At 29.2% G+C, this 25214-nt stretch overlaps 1 protein-coding gene across 3 annotated transcripts in view; it reads right to left on the bottom strand.

Moving 5' to 3' along the window:
• The window catches only part of LOC129959955 (transcription factor collier-like), a 210137-nt gene that overhangs the window by 178817 nt on the left and 6106 nt on the right, over positions 1-25214 (bottom strand). For all 3 annotated transcript variants that reach the window (XM_056072877.1, XM_056072879.1, XM_056072878.1), the window contains exon 2: positions 23436-23589. In XM_056072877.1, coding sequence (XP_055928852.1) covers positions 23436-23589 — 154 coding nt within the window. The remainder of the gene's footprint in view (positions 1-23435; positions 23590-25214) is intronic.

Below are 25214 nucleotides of genomic sequence, written 5' to 3'. Positions count from 1 at the left end.
AAAAAGATTACATAACTGCAAGAGGAAAGCCCTCCACCGCGTAGCACAGGAAAAGGTATCAAGACCGAATCTTATTTGCCATGTTTCAACTGTGGAATAATTACTGAACGGGAGCATTTAATGAAGACGGTTTCTTATCAAGTTAAGCTAATGAATGCGGTATTTTTCTTCTTTTCAGTAAACGGAGGGAGGGAACCTCCTCTGGATTAGGTTTGGTGGTGTCCGCTCCAGGCTATGCCGCAGTCAGACGCTATATTTATTATATCTCATTCAAGGAGGATTTACTTCAATGATTCTTTAGCTTGGTGTGGCTGAAGGAAAACTGCCACCGCGGGCATTTCAAGTAGCGAGCGCTTTGCTTTTAACGGCGGAGAAGAAGGGGGAAAGTTGCAAAATAAAAACATCCCCTCGCCCTGATCACAGGGGCGTATGCAACATTAACCCAGCTTTTTAGATATCGAAAAGTTTATTTTTGGTTGATGTAATGCAATTTTTTCACTTACAAATAGGGTATAAGTTAGTTTGGTATTTTAAAGGTGAGAAAGTTTTTATTCCAATTTGGTATATTGCTTTAGATCAAGGTTTCTTAATCTCTTAACAGGAGACAGGAAAATAGTCTTTCATGCCTTAAATGATAATCATCTTATAGTACAAAACCAGCATAATTATCATTAAAGAGTTAAATTGTGGGTCGCTCAGAAAAAGGTCGAGATCGTGGACATTTGTATATAACCTTCTTCAGTCACATTCTATAAAAGTTACAAGGGAAAATTAATGTTAACTTAAGCATCAAAATTTCGTCTCGACTTAATAATTTTCGGAAATATTCTCTTATTTATTGTTTTGAGTTAAAGTTTCGTTATTAAAGTTTAAAACTAATTTTAAAAAAACCTAAATGAAATGACGCGAAATATTTTCTTCCCAGAATAGGATTCGCAAATAGAAAAAGTTGAGTTACACTTAAAAGGTTTTAAATTCCCATACTAGATCCTTCTGATTTTTTTAATACACTTGCTTCGAAACGCAGAGGTTGGGCAGATACATTTTTTTTTCATCGTAAATACATACGTAGTAAGGGCTGTTCCTTTTAAATAATCGCTAACATAAGTTTTGAAAAGAAAACCATGTACAAATTGGGATTTCAAATCGTGAAATAAAACTTAACATATTTCCTATTATTATTATCACTCAGGGTAATGTCTTAACATTTAATTATTATACTTAAAAAATCCTAGTAAACATTATCAGTTAAAAATGAATCAATGTTGTTAAGGGTTTCATTAAATTAAAGAAGAATTTATTGATTATTGCCGTTAAATGAATACAGTGTTTAGAAATAATACTCAATTCTTTTCAATATGATTAGAGTAAACTAACTGCCTTTGGTGACCAATTTATTCACTAAGAACATTATTTTTGTTTCTCTTTTGATATCACCGCCTGTTGTTGCAGTTTAATTTTCTAAATCCTGAAAGGGAAATTATTTTTAAATGTTAAGCTCAAATTGAATTTTGATTAGTCATTTCGCAATCATTCTCTTGTCAATTCTAGAGATTTATGATGAGAATTCGCAGAGCATTTAAAGCTTACTGTAAAATCAGAAATCATAAAAAGTTGACTACTTCAGTAATTATAATAAGGATAAATGACTTGGAATTCCGTCATCTATAATAAACTTTACCAGAACCTTTTACGTTATCTAAAAATTATGGCAAAATAATAAAAAAAAACACATGGAACCTCTTTGTTTCTGAATTCTTTTCATAATTTAATTGGTGTCTTTGTGAGACTTTATTTATGGTTTTAACTTTATTACTTACTCTATTTTATTTTCGATACTACCATGTTTCATTACCAAGCAATTTATTTTTAGTGCCTTTTTGAAGCATTATTTAAAGAAATTCATGTAATTAAAAATTAGATAAATCTTAATTGAAAAAAAGAGATTAAAAATTGTCGCTCCATGAAACGAGGCAGTTAAAGTTTTAAGTAATTATCTATTCAGTAGAGCATAATATTATTTTTATTACGAATACGATAGTTAAAATATATATTTTTAATACACAATATCTCATATAATTCGATTTTTATGAATGCATTAACAATAAAGAGGCTTCAAAAAGTTATTTCACACTGATATCTAAATTTAAGTTTTTAAAATTACATTTAAGACGAAAATATGCATTTTTGCAACTGAAATCGGTGATTATTTTTTCTATTTAGTGTTAGTTTAAACATAGCTTTTTTATATGTAAAATAAAAGTTTTCCCTCCTTTTTCTAAAAAAATGTTTATCTTTATGATAAACTAATCATTTTAAATTTAAAACATATTCAGGACAGAAAAAAATATGTAAAGATATAAATTGGAAATAAACAAATGAATAAAACAGCAATGAAAAGAAATTGATGAAAAAATTTCAGCTCAACTTTAAATGCGAAATTTCTCTCTAATCAACAAGAATAGTGCTCATTTCAGGTATTTCTGTGTGTATTCTGAGTGTAGACCTTCTGTTTGAAAAAATCTGGAACTTATTTTGAAGAATAAATACTGTTGCTCATAATATTTTTTTATTCAAAGATAGTTTGATTAAAATATTTTTGAAAGTATCTATAAAAAGTAAAGTATAAATATATATTTCGCATATAATGAGCTTTTATGATGTTATTTTTTTAGCTTCGATAAAAAAAAAATTATTATGAGAGGTTTTTTTTAATATGTTGGAAATAGGATTGTAATACTTTGATAGTTTAAGTTAACTAATTTGGCTTCTATATACTGAAATGCCTTTATAAATAGAAATACTGAGGGATGAGGCTTTTAGATAACGAAATTTCACCCTGAAAACTCTTAAGCACAGTTTAAATGAAATATTTTTTTAACATTCCATTTGGTGTTAACAAAATGTTGGATTTTTTGAAGAAAAATGTAAATGGAGCAAAGTTAAAAAATGATTCGTTAACACACTTACGGCTTTAAGATGATTCAAATGAAATCATTTTGAGTTGAACTCTTTTATTTGAGGAAAATTTCACGATTAACTCGAATGAGGGGAGAAAAACACCCCACCTCAATGATTTCAAGAAAGAGCCCTTTTAATACAAAGATTGCATGAATGTCCCCTCAAAGCTAAATCCCGCAGATCCCGAAAACATCACAAAAGGAGACAAAGAATGACTTTTATGTTGGAAGGTAGGATTTCTAGCTTGGCCTTGGCTAAAGCTAGGCCCATAATGGAGCACCCTGAGTCCTTTTTAATGCCCTGTAATTTGCCCGCGCAATCCAGCTTTGCCTCGCAAAATTGAGACACCAATTTCAGTGTTCGGTGAGATTAAGGTTCTTGGTATGAAGTTTTAAAAGGCTTTCAAGGGGGCATTAAGGGAATATTCATTTACCTCTTGGTTTACCTGAGCAACTTAAAGGAACTTGTTCCAAAGTGGTTAGAGGGGGCGGATGTTTTTCCCAATGTTTCCACAAATTTTAATACGCCGCCATGAGCGAAAATGAACACTTCAAAGTATTTTATAAGCAAAATAACTGCAAAATACTCTGTTAGCAGAAAAAGCAGTCAATAGGAACCCATTGCATTCCATTTCAAAACATTCATGACGTTTTTAATTTTTTAACCAAACCCATTAACCAAGAATTGTGTTGAAATATTTTATTATTGCTTTTATATTTTAAATAATCTAAATGAACAGTATTATGAAAAATAAACCATTTAGATTAAACCATTTAGCATTCGCCATGAAATTTATAAAGCTTAGGTGTTTTTCCTGAAAACTATTGATTTATTTGAAAAGTAAAATCTATATTCAATACATTATACGATCATATGATTTTGATTTCTTCATCTAAGCTTTTTCTAATTTTGTTACTTTTGTTCTTTTTTAACCTTCCATTGGGCGCAACTAATCTGTGAGATGAAGTCACATTAATTGAGTACTCATATATACTCAAATACTCATATTAAATATACTCAAATGTAAGTGAAAAGTTCTGTTTAATATGTTTTTTTAACATACATTCAAAAATTGCATTAATTGAGTACATTAATCTCTTAGATGAATTGCGCCCGATCGTGTTAGGATTTGCATTGCGCCCGACTGAAGGTTAAAATTATATTTCGATTGAATGCAGCCAAAAGAATAAAGGTTTATATGCCAAAAACAGAAAGTAAGTAAAGAAAAAGAAATTAAAACAGTAAAAGTAACCACATAATGAAAATGTCATCAACATTACTAACTTGTAGGATGATACACCTGTGGGAGTAGTCTCTCCGAAACTTTCTCGCTTACTCTCTAATAAATGTCTTATATAAAATTGTGGACTTCAAGTAAGGCCGAGAATATCTTGCATGGAATTGGCGAACAATAGTTATTAAATCTAGATCTTTGGCGCGAATCAGCATTTTTACTGACTTTATGATACGAAATTTTTTTATATATTCTCTCCGACCGATTGTAATCAAAGTTTTCCGCAGAACTACAGGGAGAGTCACAAAATCTTATACTGTATTTCATTTATTTGTCATTGCATTAATGAGTTATTATGCTTACATATAGGCGAGATTATCAACCTCTTGACAGATTTTGTTCAAAATTTCATAAGTATCTACCTTTTAGATACTTAACTTATGTATCAAATTTTATCTATCTACCGTTTTACGTTTCGAAGTTATCATTTGTATATGGACAGACAGGCAGACTGACTTCATCTCAACGTATTTCGATCAAAGTGTGAAAGAAATTTACAAGTGTGGTTTTAAGTCCATATATCAAATTTCATTCATCTAGCTCAAAGCATTTTTGAGTTATTGTGTTCACAAACTGACAGATGGACAGACATAATATCAAAAATGAGTTTTTCGAATTCAGTGAAGATTGATGAGTAGAAATTCGTCAAAACCTTGAGTTCTAATTTTTTGTCGTTATATTTTCTCTATACTTCGTATACGAGAAAGTAAAAAAAGTGTCCATGCATTAAATGAACTCCATTTTTGGCAAAAATAAAAGTAGGCATATATTCAAAAGTTGTTTAAAGTACTTCTAATTTTTCTCTTCTCTTTTCAAAGAATGATGTATAGGACAGACAATTTCTAATGTCTTTATTTATCTTATGATTTATTTATCATATAAAAATCTGCGGTTATAGCAGTATTTAGCATATTCAAAAAAATTTCAATGAAGTAACATAAAAAATTAAATATCTACTAAATTGGTGTCTTTAAGATTAACTTTTAATAAAATACCTTAAATTAAACTGAAACTGAAAAAGTGTAATTCAAATTTTAAGAATTTGATAATAAATGATGAATAAATGATACGTGAAACAAGCAACTATTGAAAAAAAAAACTTTTCTGCTTGAAGAGAGAGAGAGAGAGAGAAAAAAAGGAAAATTTGAAGATTAAATTTTATTTATTCTTTTTTTGAATGGTCATGTAACATTCGATAACTATTGGGAAGTAACTAAATCGGAATTTTGTAGAAATTTGAACTATATCCCGCATTCATAATTTTTATTTCAGTTTTTAGAATTTGTTCGATAACAGTATTTCCAATGCTAATCCATGAAATACTAAAGAATGCAATCAAGTGAAATATTACTGTCGGATCATTGCTTCTAATGAAAATACTGAACCTATGATTGTCTAAGCTTCCACCATAGTTGAATTTTGGAAGATCTTTTTTCTGAATCGCTTTAAAATATTTATATTAAAATGACAGCCATTGAAATTTAAGCAATATGTTTTTTCAAATCAAAAAAGAATATTTATTAAACATTAATGTTACCGCTAATTTCTACATTACAATTAAATCAATGCATTACGACTATCTTCACTAAAATTTCAATGAAAAAGTTAATAAAGATAAATATCTGACCTCAAATGAAGAATACTTCTTAGCCATCCCCAAATGCGTTCAAATCTTTCAATAATGAAGAGAATTCTATTTATTAATTTTAATCAATCTGTAATAAAGCAACCGTTGAAATTATGCCTAGAAAAATGAAACACGATTTCAACTTTGTCAGATTCAAGAGGATAAAATCACGTGGCCCAACAAATACCTATTCATTTCGTGTTGGAGCGTTTCCAAAGAAACTGGGAAAAATACTTCTTGGACAGTTTAGAGATAACAAAAGTAAGATTTGAAGAAACAGAAAGTAAAGATAAATGTTTTGCAGGCAAAAGACTTAAATTACGGACTAAATAGCTGAGCGACAGAAAAAATGGTGTCTCATCTCTTCTCGTGATTGGACCTGTAACAATCGTCGATTAGTATTGGTATTGGAATTTGGCCGAAATACAAGCTCTGTCCTAATCCCAGCGGGGCTATTAATCCACAGATCACAATGCTTCTCGGTAACTTAGGGCCAAATTGAAGAGAGCATTGTAGAATCTTTTCAAACGTGTTTTGCCGGCCAAATCCCTCTTTTCGTTACTCTCGGGCCAAAAGCCCTAATGGATTTCACTTTTCCACTGCCTTCTTAGCAGGTATTTTTATTTTTCCGCTGAGTAAAATTGCGTGCCAGCTCGAGCGTTGTCGCTGTACTTGTTTTCTTAATATGCAGATGCTGTTATGTTTTCGCGGGGGGTTGGTTGTTGAATAGAAATTCTGACGTATGAAGAGTGAAAGCTTTTGTTTTAATTGTTGCTTCTTTTAGAATTTGAGTCGGATTCGTTCTGGAGTATCTCTTGAAGTGTAAAATTTGGTTGAGGAGTATCAGAACAGATTCATTGTGTTTCTGAGAAGTTTCTCATTTCTTATAATTTTTGTACTTGCAAGATTAATGTAATGAATATTTCCTTACGTTGTTTTTAATTTTACTATCATGCATTGACTACGTGTTTATTGAATTAAAAATATTCTTATTACGTACTATTTTTTACTTAGATATAAGAAATGATTCGTTTTTCCGAAAGAAAATATATTCTTCTTTTAAATTGATTGATATTTTTTACTTTTCATATATTTCATTGAAAAGAAATTTAAGTAAAACACTCTGAAACTTGCGATTCGATATATTTTATTCTCCTTATGTATTTATAAATTCTGCTTGAAAACAAATTAATTCCACTAGCCTCATTTCGGGTTTTGGGGAAAATAAAAAAGTAAATAAATAATAAAGAGATAGTTTCAAATTATAATATTCATCATGTAAAACAAGAGATGAAAAAAAAATCGTACGGCTTCTTTGTTTGAAGAAAAATAAATTCTATAAATAGATGTAACTTCCATAATATTATTCGTCCACTAAATGTAAAAAACTGGAGAAAAATCTATGACATTATCCCTCCAAATTTCGAGCAGCAAAAGCGAAAAGAATGTATTTAACCTCTCTAAATCTCACCGAAGCGCTGGAACAAAGCCTCCCGATAAAAAGTGTTCACGGTTTGCCATAAAATAACGAGAGTCTTTTGTAATTTGAAAGGCTCTTCTATTTCTTGGGAGATCCTTGCATTTATTGATGTCTATCTAATTCCCGACTTTTATTCGCGTCCGTTCCTCTCACCTTCGGCAGAATGAGTGGAAAGTTTGAAACGATTGCCTCATAAAGATTAGAAACGAGATAAGTTCGGAAGCGCTGTGCGGGGAGCTCTCGAAACAGAATATGATAATGAAGGCAGCTAATAAAATTGCCCAGAGAAGAGGTAGCGGACGAATAAAACTGAAACCTTACGCTGGTTCGGCGCTCTACCCTAATTTTCTTTCATTTGCAATTAAGAACCTGTACTCTAGGGAACCATTTTAGTGCTATTACTAAATGAACTGTTTACAGTAGCACATTTCATCTCCTTGGTTACGCCGGCACAGGTTCAGACGCACGACGGATGGCTTGCTGGGAAGCAGACGTGGTTAGATCGGGTAATAGGGCTGCGCTTAAAACGTCTTCGGACTGGCAATCGACAACAGGTCATTCCATTGCAACAAAGATTTCCACGGTCCGACAAGCCGAGAGAAATCAAATAAAGCTATTCTTAAATGTAATGACTGCAAATAGAAACAACCGAATAATCATGAAATCCGCTATTTTGGAACAGATACTTCTGAAATTCCGAAGAAAAAATTTTACCATTCCTTAGGTTGGAAAAAATAACAAAATGTAGTAGTATTTAATGATAAATAAAATTAAACTTAGTTAAAAGTACTTATCTGACAATTTTAACGTCAAGAGGAATCTGAAAGAAGAAGACAGAAACATATTTCCTGATTAACAATTAAAAGATATATTGTTTGAGAATTAGTGAGTTTTAGGATTTAATGTTGCAAAAATCGTATGCTATGCTGTATGAGTGATACGAAAATTTATGAATTTGTTCGGAAAATTTTTAAATAGTTGCTTGCTTTGGTGGTGATATATGAAATTTTTTATAAAATAACAGGCTTTCAAATTTAGTCTTTCACAAATAATATTAAAACGTAAGCATATAACATTGATAAGACTATCTGGTAATGAAAATTTTGGAAAAGCTTTGTTAAAGAAAAATAATCCATACAATAACTAAACAAAGCACAAAGCATACAGATGAAACATATGATACTTCAAACATTAAAAAAGAAGACACATAACAGGAAAATATTAAATTTTAAAGTTAATCGTGATTGAAATAACATAAGAGATTTATGCCTTCGCATATTCCTTCTTTAATTTCTTTGTGAACAACATAATTTTATTTAAAAGATGGTGCATATCCACTCTAAAAGAACTTTGTAGAACGCCAAGAGAACTGCGTTTATGTTTATTGCCCCCACCGTTTTTCATCTCATGATCTATAAATCAACTATAATAGTAAATATGTGTTGAAAATGCGGAGATTATTGATTTCGATTTGTGTTATATCTATTATTTCGATTTGTGTTCTTATCCAGATAATATTGATAGCTCCATAGTTGTGACTTCTGCACACAACAAAATGAAAAAGCAGTTGACGAAAATTTTTTACGTAAAAAAGGACCCGCATATTTTATAATAACTAGTTCCTCTATAATAACTAGTAGCTAACTTTATAATAACTAGTTCATAGGAATCAGAAGGCATTCTTGATTTTTAAAATGTTTTAAAGTGAATTGTTTTCTTGACATGTCTTTTCAGTAAAGATGTGAAACGAATTTTAAGATAATTTCCCGACCGATTAAAAGATTGTTTAAGAAAATATTTGAAATTTCTCAGCAAAATCATTTTACTTGGTAATAGGCGAAAAAATGGTATGAGAAAAATGATGGAATAAATATAAGAATAATAACAGAAGTGGCATTGAAATAGAAATTCATGCAATAATTTTAGTTTATGGCGACTGATTTTCAATGACACTTTAATATATGTGAAAAAAAATTTCCTTTCATTCTCCAGTTATTTAATTTTTCAAAGTAACAATTTTAAGGTCTATAAAAATTTTCATTTAAAGGTAAAAAAATTGTTACAATTACAATGTATTCATTTAAGTACTTATATAATTTGAGAAATGTATTTTAGTGTAAAAAACTAAGATGAAAGCATGAATTAAAAAAAAGAAATAAAGAAAACAGCTCAGCATTGATTTAGAGTAAAAAGCTATCGCCAAACAATCATCTGATTAATTTTTAACCAATCAAATTCTAATTTATATTTGCATCAGATTCTCAATATTTCTCAGACATGACATTAAAACCGAAAGCAGTGTCATAAAATTTACACATTTTTAGTTAGAATGCAAGAAAAACATGAGTTTCTCGAATTTTTCAGTGATATTTTGCTTTCTTAGGTGTATAAATATGATCTGAAAGGAAATCTTTTTATTTATATGCTGTTTTTGGTGGGTTTTTTAATATAGAAAACATGCAAATAATAAGTGAAATTTCAAAAAATGGGTGAAATCATACGAAGTTAGTTAATCAGGAGCCAACTCCTTTTGTAACAATTTTGGGCATATAATTTATTTGCATTTATGAATTAAAATGCTCTTTTTATACAAAAGAAAAAATTGAAGGCATTCGAATTCTCCATGAGCATAATTAATATTCTTCGATCACGATATTAAAATCAAATTTTTCTTAAAGGAAGCATCTAATTCATTCTTAGATGTGTAAATTTGATAAGAAAGAGTTTTTTTAACATAATATATTCAATTTTGGTGAACTGCTTTCAGCAAACGAGCGAATAAAAATAATGATTCTATTCATATTGGATAAGTTATGCAATCTGAAGCAAAATACAATTGCATTTCCTCTAGATTCTTTTTAAAAAAATGTTCTTATTCAGAATTGGACAAACAGTTTCTTATCATGCAACAAATTTCTTTGAATGCTGTCACAAGACATGCCCCCAAGAATACAAAGTTGGAATATTTTCTGTAATATTTTGTGAGAACGATCTCAAAATTTGTATTTTAGTGTTGGTACCTAATCACATAACTGCTTCCAATTCTAAATAGACATTTCTTAATATTCCTGTTATTAAAATCGGAAACACGAGTGTATCCTTCCTAAATAAATTCATCTTAACTATTTTTCAGGCAGCGAGCCACTCGAAACTATTTTATGTCCGTGTAGAGTCTCAGTGTGAATTATGAAAGGCCGAAGCAATTATGGCTTCCCTGGCTGGCTCTAGAGCAAAGAAGCCTACAAAAGATAGATGAAGGAGAACTTCTGTAAACTCCAGCAACACTTTTTATCGCCTTTTGTTTTCACGAACTTCCCCTCCTTTCTTCCTCATACACTGCTGCCTTTTTATAGATATATTTTTTATACATTTCCAGAAAAGTCCAAGGCGAAACGTTTTCCTTTTCTTTGCCGTCGGTGTTTCTCTTGTAATTTTTTTTACTTTTTTTTTTTTATCGAAATTGCTCCTGAGGTGTATTTTTAGAGGAGGAACAAATGGGAAAGGAACAAAACGTAGCCATTGCTTTTGGTAGCAACTATCGGGAGAATAACCCCCAAAATGCCAGTATTTAGGAGAAAATGGCTTCGTGTCAGTAGTTTTACAGGTCCCACCAGACACTTCATTTAACTCCCACAGGCGGTTTTAATTTTTCTGCTTTAGCATTTTCCTTTTTGAAGGACAACCAACAAGTGAACATATTGGTTTTAATTTCCTCCCAAATAATATTCATACCCCCTTCGTTTAGCAGCAATTAGCACTCAAAAATCATCAGAAGTTGTCCAGACAAGTTAGAAGTAGTTAATTACGCAAGTTAGTAATCAGTCAATTATCTATTAGCTCCAGAGGAAATGCCCCTAAAATGCTCCAAAAGTGGAAAACGGGTTATGTGAATAATCAACTCCCATATGAATTTTTCGAAACGAGGCGCTAATCTAACTAATCTAAACTAAAGGAATGACACCTGATCCTTCATTAGATTGTCGCAGGTTGTTTTGACTTTTCCGTTTCTGCCTTTTTCTCTTTCCGCAGATTAGACAATGAACGCATTGGTTAAAATTTCACTCAGAAAATATGCATGTTTTCTCGTTTAGAAGTAATTATCTCTCAAAAATTATGAGATGTTACTTAGATAGGTTAGAAATAGTTAATTAGCTAAGTTTGTAATCGATCACTTATATACCAATTCTAAAAGAAAACATATCAAAATTGACTGAGAAGAAGATTAAAAGTGTGCAATTAGTTCCCAATTCTGTTTTCTTTCTTCTTTTCTTCAGGTTCAGCCAGTGAGTACATTGGTTTTAACGTTTTCCTGGTCAAGCACATGTCTCCAAGTTTGGAAGCAATAGTTACTTAAAAATTATCAGTAGTGTTTAAGAAAAGTTAGGATTAGTTATTTGAGCAAATTAGTGACCTATTATCTCTATTGTCATTGATAACTCAAATATATAGTACGCAGAAAGCTACTAAAGACTGTATAGCCGTTAAAAACCTTGCTCGTATCTTTATGGTGCTTATAATTATCTTAAGATTCTTATGTCACTAAGTAACATAAAGTTTTGTCGCACATAATATCGATTACCCATGAAGGAAATATTATTTATTGACTCTGTATAATCAGATATGGCTCTTGTTATCTGCTAACCATCAAAAGTATTTAATTAGGCTTATTGATGCACTGAATATCTTTCTTAACATAATCAATTTGATTTTTTATTTTTTATTGAGAAAATTATTTTTTAAATGCCATAAAAATTGAAAAAAAATTTATATGATTAATAATCTCCTACTTTTAACATTTAAGGGAATCCGCATTTGAATCTATACAAGAAAGCTGATGAGAATTTACATTTGATTCTCATAAGCCTTTTAGTCTTTTCTCTGCATTTCATAGCTTTCAGTCTGTCATAATGGAGCACTGATCTTTTTTCCCGCATGAAAATGCACATCTTCTCATTCAGTTATCATCATCCTTTAAAAATTTGTATAATCTAGTTGGAAATATGTAAAGTTAAAAATCAACTAATTTTGAAAGTATATTCATGAAGGAAAAATTCTGTGATTTTTCCAAGATATTTTTGTTTCTGTTAGTTCCTAAAAGCCCTTCAAATAAATCTGTATTTTGTAGATAAAAAAAATGGCGAATATCACTTTGTTTAATAAGTCATATAAAAATTATGCTTGTTCACATCAATCATGAAATCAAGGAAGAATTGTTGTTTGATTTATTAGCTAGTAAACACTTTTGACTTCTTTCAAATAGTAATATGCCGTATGACTTAAAAGGAAATAATATATATATTTAAAATTTAGTCAATAATCTATTGATTCTATCTAAATATTGAAGTGAACTTTATCATAGAATACAAGAGCAATTCTTTATGAAAAAAGCTTATTGCAAGACTTTTTGTAGTAAAAAAAAGTTTTAACTTAAAAATCGATACTATGCTGTTACAAATAGGATTTTGATTTAAAAAAAAAACTTTCGTTAAAGGAAAGAATATGAATTAGAAACAGAATTCAATTTTTTTCTTTTAAAAAAAATTCTTTAATCTTTCTTTTAATGAAAATAGTTTTATTTTTTTAAAGTCGTATAATGTCAAAGTAATGCTAAAAGAAGATTCAAGAAAATATTCATATAATTTCAAAAATGGCACGAATAATTAAAACGTTTAGATTATCAAACATTTCTTACAAGAAACGAATAATTTTAAAAGGGTTTAGTTTTTAAAACATAAATTAGCCATTTATGTCTATTTCGAAAATAACTAAAAATTTTTCAAGAAAAATATATATGGCTGTAGACCATACTTCTACTTCAGTAACTATTTTAAGAAATAACTTCAGTAACTACTTTAAAAAAATCGATCAATCTAGATAATTTATTAAAAGCTATAGAACTGGAGACAACCAGGGAAAAATAATCCAGCAAAAATCAAGTGAGATTCTAAGTAATCGATATCTATTAATTAATCAGTATTCTAATCTGAAAATGGTAGAAAGGGTTTAAACAGGTCCGACTTAGCTAATACTTTCTCAGATTGATTAAGCATGCCGAAAATATTTTAATACTCTTAAAATTTGTTACATAATCTTTATACATATAAGTATGTGTTAGGCATTACTTAATATAAAAGAAAGTCAAGACTGTGAGGTAAGCAAAGTTTTTTCTTTGAAAATAAAAATTTTCAAAGAAAAAGAAATGGGGATTTAACTTTTTATACAGTAAATCCTGAAATTTATTCATTTATTTAGAATGGACAAAAAAGAGATAAATTATGTTTTTGAGTCAAAATAAATCTACCATCCCCTAACTTAAATTTTTAAATACATTAGTTCACTCACATAATAGGATTAACGATTAAACTCAAAAAATAAAGGTGAGATCATTAACTGCATAGATTATGTAAAAGTTTACTCGATTTTTTTTATTCATTTATTTATCAGTTTACTCATCCCAGTTAAGTGGCATCGATAAATGCAAAATTTTGTGCATTATCTTATTTTTTTAATGCATATAGAAAACAAATAAGTCGGTGAAGATATATATTCATCCACTTACACAATTTTCTATTTTTAAACTAAGGTGAATAGATTTTAAAATTAAAACGCTCTTCTTTCTTGAAAATATTTTTTTATTGAGTCCATTTGATTGGACGCATGAATATTATTTTTTATGTTCAAAATTATTTTACATATTCTTTATTAAGTTACTGACTGCTATGTTTGCCATTTTATTTGAATTGGTGTTGAGGGGGGATTTATATTTAAAGACACCATTTACTTAAATTGAAGGTATGATCTACTTTTTTTCCTAAGTCAATGAACACTTATAAGTTGAATAAATGTTTATTTTGGGTGGAATTCTTTTTAAATATATAAATGCGATAAAATACTTAGAACATATAATTGAAAGAAAAAATTAAAATTCGCATAAATTATTGCAAATAATTAGCATGAGCTGCAGAAAAAATGTTTATCAGCATATAAGCAAGCTTTATATTGTAAATTCATTCTTATGCGTAAATATATTTCACTAGTTGTTCATCGCTTATATTTTATATCTATTAAACTTTTATTTTTTATTAAGTTTTCTCTTTTGATTATATTTGAGAATTGAGCTTACATTCGAAACTTAATGTACACAGAAGCGAAATAAATCATCTGAAATTTTCATTTCAAATGGACTTTATTTGAAATAGAAATATGAGTGTTAATATTCTATTGACAAAATGGAATTATCCATATCACAGAGAAAATCATTTTGAATCTAAATCGAGCCTCAGCATAACTGGCGAAATATCTGCAGTGATTTATTTAGGAGCAAAAATGAAATAAAGAAAAAAAAGGGAACGCATCTTCCAAAAATATTTATTTTTTATCATTATTTTTTAATAAAATATATTTAGTTATTCTATCTGGAAATACATAAAATAGAACAAATGTATGTAAGATCTTTTACGTCGACACTATTCTCCTTCTGGAGACAAATTCTTTTAATTTGTGCTTTCAGAGCCAGATTCATCGAGAGGACCTGAAGAAATCTGGAGTTCGTAGATCCTTGGGATAAATACGAAATCAGTGATAGTGCAGATGATTTGTCGAAGCCCTTGTCACTTCTGCTGCTCATCACTTGGAACAGGGGAGAGAGCGGTGTGCAAGTGAAAGTAACTGCCTGGAAAAGAATCGGTGATTTGTCCTGGAGCTAAATTAAGGCTCAAGAATAGCGTCCGACGTGACTGGAATGGAAATGCAAGCCTCAAAGCATTTCTAGAAAGCTGGATCTGCGATTGCTATTTGGTATCGATAACCTCAGATTTCGCGTAAAAGGAGCGAGGAACAAGTGATGTGCAGAAAGAAGCCAGGTTAAAGACTGGTCACAGAAGAGCTCATTTGCTCTTTTATTGGAAGGCATTTGCAATAAATATTGAAAGGGGAAAGTTGGAGATCGACAAGCTTTTCATACGAGGAAACGTGGCATTGACGAAGGAGTGGTGATAAGTGATAAAATTTTCCAACAAACTGCTAAGTTTGATCTATAACCAATTAGGTGGCTTTCAAAACATGATTCTTCTGTTCAATAATGAAATGATGTGTGCTGACAGCTTTTAGATCTTAAATGATATATTTAATAATCATATGATTATTTGATTATTAAGTTTAATCATAAACTGTCGATTATTTATTGTGGCTAAATCCTCGAAATGATTATTCATAGGTTAAGATTCATTGTTTTTATATACATTTTTAAATTTAAAAAAAACTAATGAAAGGAATTTTCTTTTTGCTTTCAAAGATCTTCGAAATCTTTTTAACTCATTGTTAGTTAATGGCAGAATCAGTTTTTCCGAATTATTTTCGAGTAAAGATAAGCTAACAATATCCTATTGGAAGTATTTACAACATAAACAAACGTATTATATTCGCATTGCAAGTTATAATGCGAATTTTTAAGAGAATTCTTGTAAATTTAATTTATTCTTAGTTAACTATTTTTCTAGCATAATAAATACTAACTGTTCATATTGTTTATTCGAATGCTTGCTCTACTTCTTCTAACTTGAATTATTTCATAGGTCTTAATTTGGGAGAGCATTTTTTTTATCGAATAATTTTTTATATTTATATAGAGAGAAAGAGTGTGTGAGAGAGAGAAAGTGAGAAGTATTTTAAAAACTATTGTCTGAATTTCAAATAGGTTCATTCGAGTATATCTAATAGTATTTTTTGTTATTCTGTATAGAAAATTTTGTTCTGAGCCAAAACAAAGGAGCGTAATTCATTAAGAGTTCAATTGATCGTTCAGTGATCCAAAATAACCATAAAATAACTTGAAAAATTGATTTTTTTTCTTTACGTGCATCATTGAAAGTAAGGCTTTAAAGAGAATAATAATAATTTTTTTCTATGCAATTAATATTTTCAGTTTCGTTATTCACAGAATATTATGAAGGAAAAAAATTCTTCATCTAATAAGTTTAAGAGAAAGTTTAAGAGACATCTAAAATACCTGATTTTACACAAGTTCAAAGTTTATTTTCGAATTAATTATAATAACTTAATTAAAAGTTCATAAGTATAATAAGATATTATGCTTATTCACTTCTTATTTACTATATTCATATTATACTTATAGCTATTCTCACATTATTTTTAGGCTAATAACACATAGGATCTGCTATGAAATCCAAAAACCTCCAAAACCTCCAAACTCTCATTCTTAGTTGGTAATTAGTTATGAATACCTATAAAAACACTCTAATAATAATTTCACTCATTCATTCAGAATCACTATTTTCTTTTACTTCAAAATCAGTTTAATTTTAGCTACAAAGAATAAACTTAAGTTAATAAAAAGCATTTCTTCAAAAATTTTCTTCTAAAAATGTAATATAACAGAAATCCTAACACTTTTACAAAAACATTCAAAACCTAAAAACACACAAGCTCTAAGAAAATGCACCTTATCATGACTCAGAAATCAAATAAATTTTTCCAAGATGTTGAAAATGTTTCTTAAATAATGAGCAAATCATCAGTGTGAAACTTGAATTATTTTTTTATATATCATACCATGTCAAGAAAATCGAGCATTCTTTAGAGATACTTCCTTTGAAAGACTGAGAATTAATCTAATAATGGATTTTCATGGTTGGGATTTAAATATTAATTTTCTTCCTCATTAATTATGGATAATAGATATGTGGAAAAAGGTATAAGACGACGCAATCAGGATGATTTTCTTTAATGAAACGCAATACAACAATTTGAGTAAAGCCTGTTACGTTTTCCTATAGGTATTCCTCCCCCAAGCTCTCGAGTAACAAGAAAGGAAAAATAAGAATATTAATAATTAAAAATAAAAAAAACGTGTGTGCGAAATGATACGGTTAATATGATACTGAACACTCTATATCTTGTATTTGAGAATTAACTCTTGCTTTATCGCTTCATTCTACTTAATTTCGCTAACTGTTTTGAGGTTCGGTAATCTGACAAGATGAAGAGTTTTGCATATTTGAGCAATAGATACTGCCTCCCTTTGCTCGAAAAGGGAAAAAAAAGAAAAAATTAATCGAGTGCAACATCACATTACTCCAACTTTCCTTCTTCCTTTCACTTACAATGAATTATTCCTTTTAATTACAAATGTCTCTTCCCCCTTTAAATGCTTGGCGAGTTTTTTTTTCCCGAGCTCACCACAGAACCGCATTGCATCCCCTACTTCGGCGCAGAGCGAGAGCTTAATAATAGCATGAAGTTCGAGTTGAAAATATCTAGGGATTATGAAGTGTCAGCACGGATGGGAAAAATTAGGGATCAAATCATTAGTAAAAGAGGGAGAATTGCGCTTTCTAAGCTGGGAGAAGAGGGAAAAGGGCACATTTCGACTGAAAACAACATTTTTCTAAGACGCCTGCGTAAAACCATTAAATCTTATTACTATTCAGTTTACCTTTTGTGTGAGTGGCAGATACTTTCTATTTGGATTCTTTTTTTAATTCCTCTTTCCCTTTTGATACAAACTGACATGGCGTCAGGAAAAAGCGAACCGTTGATGATACTTTTAAACTGTTCCACTGACTCATCAAAAATTATCAAGCCGTTTAAACGCAGTATTTCTTTTTCTTTTTTTTATAAACTTTCAAAGCGAATTGGAAGAAGAGGAGGGAGACATTCCTTGTAAAATTGTCAGCGCATTAGATTGCATATAAAATGCGTCACCGGCGAGCGACAGCTCAAATAGTAGCCTCAGTAATTGAGTGAAGCAATGAGACCTTTTGCATTAATCAATGTCAAAGCATCAGCTAAATGAGATCAAGTAAGTTAAATTATGATTAAAACGACGACTCCTTGTTTTGTCTTGCCTTTTTCTTTCCTTCACTCTTGTTTAAAGTTTTAAGATGAATTTCATCACTGTCGCTCAAATTAGTGTAACTCAGTGTGACTCCTGTTTTATGACACCGAATTAGTGGCTACCTCATGAATAATGATCAGAATAGAAACATCTTCTCCCTCGATTTTTTTCTTCCCTTCTTTCTTTACTTTAATAAAGTGCCTTTCTTCATAATTAAGAATATAAATGTAATTTGTTGTTTTAAAATCACTAACTAATTTATAGGAGGTGTGGATAAAAATGCAGATGACTTTTGCGATGAAAGGTGATATTCTTTAAATCCTTAACACTATAAGAAAATAAATTTTTATGAATCAATCTTATCTAATGAAAGAATATTTTATTTTTTTGTGAAAAAGGACGAAGTCAAAACATAATTATGTTTTTTATTCTTTTTATAATTTATTGAACACTTAATTAGTAAAAAAGGGAAAAGAATAATTTATTATTTGATATCTGTTTGGCAGGTATGATATAAATTTCAGATAAGTAATATTCCATCATCTATGCTCATATTTAAATTTGTTATTATTATCATTATAATATAGACGAAATAAATTCTCCTCAAAATCAAAATAACACTTTTTTACTTGCATAGAGGTAAATGATTTATTCCGAAACACATCTTTTTAAAAAATGTTTTGATATGAATGAAGCAAGAGAATGAAATGAAAAATTTTGTTAATAGACAAATTGCACGGGAAGAATTTTTCTATATATTTAAATTTTTGTTTGAACCCAGTTATAAGATGTTTTGAACAGGAAAAATATGTTCTATCGAATAGTACATATTATAAAGAGCTCTGAACTCGAAGTTTTTCTTGACAATTTTTAAAATTTATAAAATCTCCATGTTACCGAAAATTCCAAAAAGAGAAGATTTTCATTCAATTATCTTGCATTAATTTCATTTAAAATCTAGCCTAGTCGGGATGAATATTTATTGAGCGAAATTTCTATAGACGCTTTTCAAAAAGGAAAATGTTTTCGCAGAAGTCCACGGATTATGAATTCTGTGTGGTCGCCCCAGAGCGTTCCAATACATTAAGATTTTTAGTTTACTGAAGTTCCTCCTGGGCTTTCTTTAAAGCGTAATGTGTGGTCAAGTTGGTAAGTGAGTCTCTTCTCCCTTTGGACTAAAATAAAGGCAGAATGTGAACGGTAATTTTGTCAATATGCAAAGCTGGAAGGCAGAAAGTATCTTTATCAAATATTCAAGAATTTGAGATTAATCTAGTGGAAGAGTTTGTTTTCATTTTGGACTGTGCATTTGCGACGATCTACCAGGGGAGCTCGGAGGGCAATAGAAGTTTCGAAGGGTTCTCCAACAAACAAACAGATCAACAATCCCGACTCCTTGCACGTAGTCTTAACGAACTTCCATTAGGTCAGGCTCAAGGGATGCATCTCTTTTCCATCGCCTAATGAAGTATTTACCGAAACAAATTCCCAAATCGCCGCAGCAAATCCAGACGGCAGCAACCTCAAACAGCAAGCCACATGGACCCCGACATTTTCACTCCACTCTAGACCGATGCCGCTTTGTCTTACTAATTAACCGAAACTTACTTTCGCGCAAAATAAAAGCCACACTCGCAAATTACTCACGGTAATGAGAAAAATTTGTCAGTTTCTACAATGAGATGGAAGATCTTTGAGAGTTAATGAAGGTTCTCAGGCATTACAGTTCAGAAATTACGATTAAAGGACCTGGAATTAGGCCATATTAGTTCCTCTTGCCCCATGCAGAAAGAAAAGCAGTAATTTGATACCTCGCTCAGAACGCGTAATTCTTACTGCATAACTTCAAATGGAAATTCGGATGCAAATGGATAAACTCAAGAACTTTGTTTCTTAAGGAGGGAGGCTTTGCCATATAGCAGCGACTTGACGCGAAGGCAAGGACCGTTTATTTAAACAAATCAATGCCTTCTTAGTTAGTTTTTGGAGGCGAGATATTTCTATCATTAAAGCATTAGAGTCTTAAACTTATCCATTTACCGAAGTTTAAGTAAGAGTCGATATATTTTACTCGCACATTTTAAAAGGCAAGACTTTACATATTGTCGGGTAAAAAAAGTGGATTTAATTTTTTCTTTTGATTATTTAATTTTCTGTTTCTTCAAAAAAATAATGAAACTTTAGTTAATTTAGTTCAAGAAAATATACAAACAAAATTTATATAACATTTTTTAAAACTATTCTATTTTGGTATTCTGAGATTTCCTTATAATTATCAGTGCCAGAATTTTTAAATAGGATACATCAATTATAGGATTCTTAATAAATTCTTAATTTATTTATGTGATTTGATAAGTTCTTCTTTTATGTTATTATTCATTATTTAATGAAAACTGGTATACAAAATGCCTTCAAATGAGGTTTCACCTAAAAGGAGTTTTCTTATAATTATATGCGTATTTATTATAATAATTAATAATGGTTATTCACATATTCAGAATCATTCAAATGTCTGTCATTGGTAAGATATCATTTGTTTCTTTTTATTATTGATTATAGCAAACAGATGTAATAACTTTTTAAAATTGATTACAAGCATTTAAGTTATGCTTATGGTATGTGAACCTAATTCCTTCCAATGAAGTCTTTGCTAATATTTTCATAGCGTCGCATGTTTTTAAGTACTTTTACTCCTCTTTTTAAATATCAACTTTATTCATTTAATTATACTGTACTGACATAAAAATTCAGTGTTCAATATTGCTTCCAGTTACATAAGAAAGACAAAATCGATATGAATTACGGTATTTTATTAAATAATTTTTGCATTAACTGTTCGAGAAATGTGTTTTAGCGTTTCTTAAACAATAATACTTATAAAATACTGACCAATAATTTTAAAATTCAAGTAACAGAAATTATATTTTTATTTGTGTTTACTTAGATACATTTTTATAAATGGAAAAATATATACCTCCAAGTTAATTTCTTCATTAGTTAAAAAATACAAATTTAATTTAAATATGTTCTAAACGAGTTTGGTTTCTTGATATAAATTTATTTTATCTCGCAAATCAATTATGCTTATGAGGCATTTTTTTTAAAGAAACAGAATACTTAAGTAGTTACAATTAGATTGAAGTAAGAAATTTTTTCATTTCATATTGAGAAAAAGATGATTTTTCTTTCAAAATTAACACTGGAATCATGTAGAGCATTCTGCTCAACCAGTTTTCAAAATTTTCCCTGTGCTCACTCAAATATTCAATTGTAGATAATCTATTTAGTAACGACGATATAATTAAAATCGTGATTTAATCAAACCACCTAGAATCTGAATTCAAAAGAGTGAGAGTGCTTAAATATAAATAATCATTAAGAAAAGACTAAGTAGTTCGAAATTTAATTATCTCCACCTTAAAATGAAATTAAATCAGCATCGTTGGTCGAATGTAAAATTTGACGTCACACCTTTAAAAGGGATAAGCAACCTATTAGGACAAAACTTGATATTCTGAAGCTCATTTGTATTTCACGAACACACACTGCACTCGAGAAGTAATTAACTGTATCAGAATTCAAACTGCATTGCACGAAAAGGATGAGTTATTAATTCACCGAGCGTTGTTATGGTGAAGCCTTTTAAATATTCTATGTAAACGAATAAGCAAACCTTAACTAGAAATCCATTCTCTAATTTTTAAAAAAAATTTCAGATGGATTTCAGAAGAGAAGATTTTATTTGCAAAATCTAGTAAAGTTTAAGCTTTTCATAAAAATGTCTTAAATAAGTTTTAAAATTTTTATAATTGATATCAAAAGCTATTTTTTAAACTAATAGAGCTCTTGAAGTGATTAATAATATCAGAATTCAAATGCATTGCACGAAAAGACTGAGTTATTAATTCATCGAGTGTTGTGAAGGTATTAGTTTATTCTCTAAACGTATAAACAAAACTTAACTAGAAATTCAGCCTTTAATTTCGTATACTTCAAATGGATTTTAGTAGATGATTTCATTTTCAAAAGTCCTTTAACGGATTTTTTTAGAAAGCTTTAAATATGCTTTAAGATTTTTGAAATTATATGAGGTAATAACGTATTTTTATTGCTGGTACCTTACTTGTTAATAGCCTTTTTTCCTCATAGAAATTCTATAACTTTAAATATGCAATATAAATTTTTTCATTACCATTATATGTTGAAAGATATTGAACCTAGCTTTTGAAAAGCACCTTTTTAACAATAAAGCAGCATTCTAAAAATTTATAATTATTTGATGCTATTTCATAAGTTTCGATTCTTTAAAATAATATTTTCCAAATTACATTCTAGACGAAAGTATGAGTTTAACAATTATTGTATTATAAAAATTCAAAGTGCATATTAAATCTATTCGGTTAATAAAATGCTATACTTTGCTGCGTGAATTTGACGAATTGTTATAAATTTAGTGACAGAAAAAATCGGAAAGATTTTAAGCGTGTTAGAAAACAGTTAGCATTTTACTCGCCAAAACAATTGACTTTAGATAATAAAAGAAAATATCTGAAATTTTCAAAGGTTTACTGATTATCAAATTCTGGCATATAAAATTTAATTGCATTTAGTAATAGTTAACCTTTTGTATATTAGAATATTTTTGGATACAAACGCATTAGTAAATTTTCTGATTCAATGCTTACAAAATGAAGTTTGCAAAATTTAAACACTGATACATTTTTTTTTCCTGATTTCTTTATATTACCATGTGCTGAAAGTGCATGCTGCGTGAGTCAAAAAATGAAATAAAACATGTTTATGTGGGTCTTTGGGTACAAAAAGAATTCCATGAAATTAAAAAGCTTTCACTTCAAAAACAATTTCATCAAACAAAACATCGGTTATTGAAAAATAAAATTAAACTCCTTTCAGATTATCAGATATTTACTTTTAAATTAAACAGAATCATATTTAGAATTCTTGTTTTTCAGGAGTTAATTGTGATTAAGGCTTTTTCTGTCAACTTCAGTTGTCATTGATTATCGCAATAAATACGGCATTTATATTATTTCGGAAAAAATGGGAAGATTCTATATTTGAAAGAAAACATATATTTACTTTAGAGAAAAGTAAATAAGTCAGTGAAACTCTAACTATAAAAACTATCCTTTTTTATTTATATTTAGATTTTCATTGACTTATTCAAAGTAGATTTTAGAGAAGATGAATCACTCACCTGTTCCTTTTCAACAAAACCAACAAATGCTGTCCTTTCCACTTCAACAGGCTGACCTGCTTTGTCATAAAGGGCTATAACGAAATGGAAAAAGTTGCTTTTTCTGAGGTTGCCCGGAGGCTGTTTTTCAAAATGTGCTCGACCAAGACCCACGCTGGAAAAAAGAAACAGAATGGAAAATCAAATTCACAGGTAGAGCATGAACTTAAAAATTGCAAATATCATATTATTGTATTTTATTTAAATAATGCTTAATGCACAATATTAAACTTGAATATTTTCAGGATAACATTATTGATTTTTTTTCATTGTCATCTTTAAATTAATTTTTTTCTGTCCCCCGAAAGTGTAGCAGCATGTGATAATTTTATTTTAAGACTTGATTTACGAATTTCATATCTGTACTTATAAAGTAAAATAATGTGGTATCTAATCAGTAATATAACAATTAAATAAAACATAATAGTGAACGAAATTTTTAGATTGTATACAAGTACTATGTTAGAAAATTAATATTTTCCTGAAACTAGATTACTGAATAGTTTTAGTAAATAACAAAATACTAATAACAAGAAAATTCGGCAATGTTATTGACCGTTTTTCGCTGCACATTTGTGGCTGGAAATGGACGTTATGAAAGTAATTGTAACAGCTGCTGAGGATTTACATTCTAAATTCATATTCGTAAATAAAATATTTGCATTGAAAATCTACAGAAATTATTTTATTGTATTATAAGAATAGTTTGATTGTAAAAAGAAAAAGTGCTTTTAAAGATATTATTTATCTCAAGACGTTAAAAAATTATTTTTAGAACAAAGGAAATTATATTTGAAAATGTGGTCCAAATCTACTTAATATTATTTTTTTTTATTTCACTTGGTTTAATTGAGTGCATTTTATTAGAGGAGTTATTTGAATTATGATCTAAACATGAATTATTTTTACTATCCAAATGTTTTTTTTTTTTGTATGATTCTTTAATTTCCTCTTTTATTTTATTTTTTATCTTGATATGTTTTTTTAATCTTGAAATGATGAACATTAAACTATTTTACAAAATTAAATAGCAATAACTAAAACAAATAACGATACTGCATTGTCAACCCCTTACTTATAAAATTTACAAAAAGAAAAAAAAAATATATCTTATGCAGTAAAAATAAAAATCTTCTTTCATAAGGAATTCCCTTTTTCATTATGAAACAAAAATAAAAGAAAGGGCATAAATAATTGAAAATGCATAAACATAAAACGGTGGTTTATTTGTTGAAACCACTTTAAATTTTATTAAATAATTTTTTGCTTAAATTAGCTTTTAGCTATCGCTAAGCATTAGATAAAATATCAAATATATTCACTATTGAAACCACAAGTTAACATCGCTTGAGATGAATGAAAGCTATATTTAAGCGTTAATTTCCTCACACTTCATTGCCAGCTCTTTTCAGAGGTGCTTATGCTTTATTGAATCCGGATAAATATTGCGGCAAAGAGATTCATGTAAATATAATTAAATGAGGTGAATAATGAAACTCCATTTATTGAGTGGCTTAAGAAATATTTGAATGGTATAAATATTTATAATTTAAATTTCGGAAATGATAAAGAGTATAATCTTTCTTCTTCTGAAAACTGATTAATGTAATAACTTTAAAAAAAATACGTAAATATGTAACAAAATTGATTTATTCCTTTAAAATTTGAAAACTTTTAACAAAGCTACGCATATTTTCAAAAATATGAGTTTCGGATAAAAAATATATATAATATTAACTT

This window comes from Argiope bruennichi, chromosome X2 (assembly GCF_947563725.1).
Source record: "Argiope bruennichi chromosome X2, qqArgBrue1.1, whole genome shotgun sequence".
NCBI classification, from domain to species: Eukaryota; Metazoa; Arthropoda; class Arachnida; order Araneae; family Araneidae; genus Argiope; species Argiope bruennichi.
The sequence above is the reverse complement of the archived record's forward strand: the minus strand, read 5'-3'. Positions and strand labels throughout refer to the sequence as shown.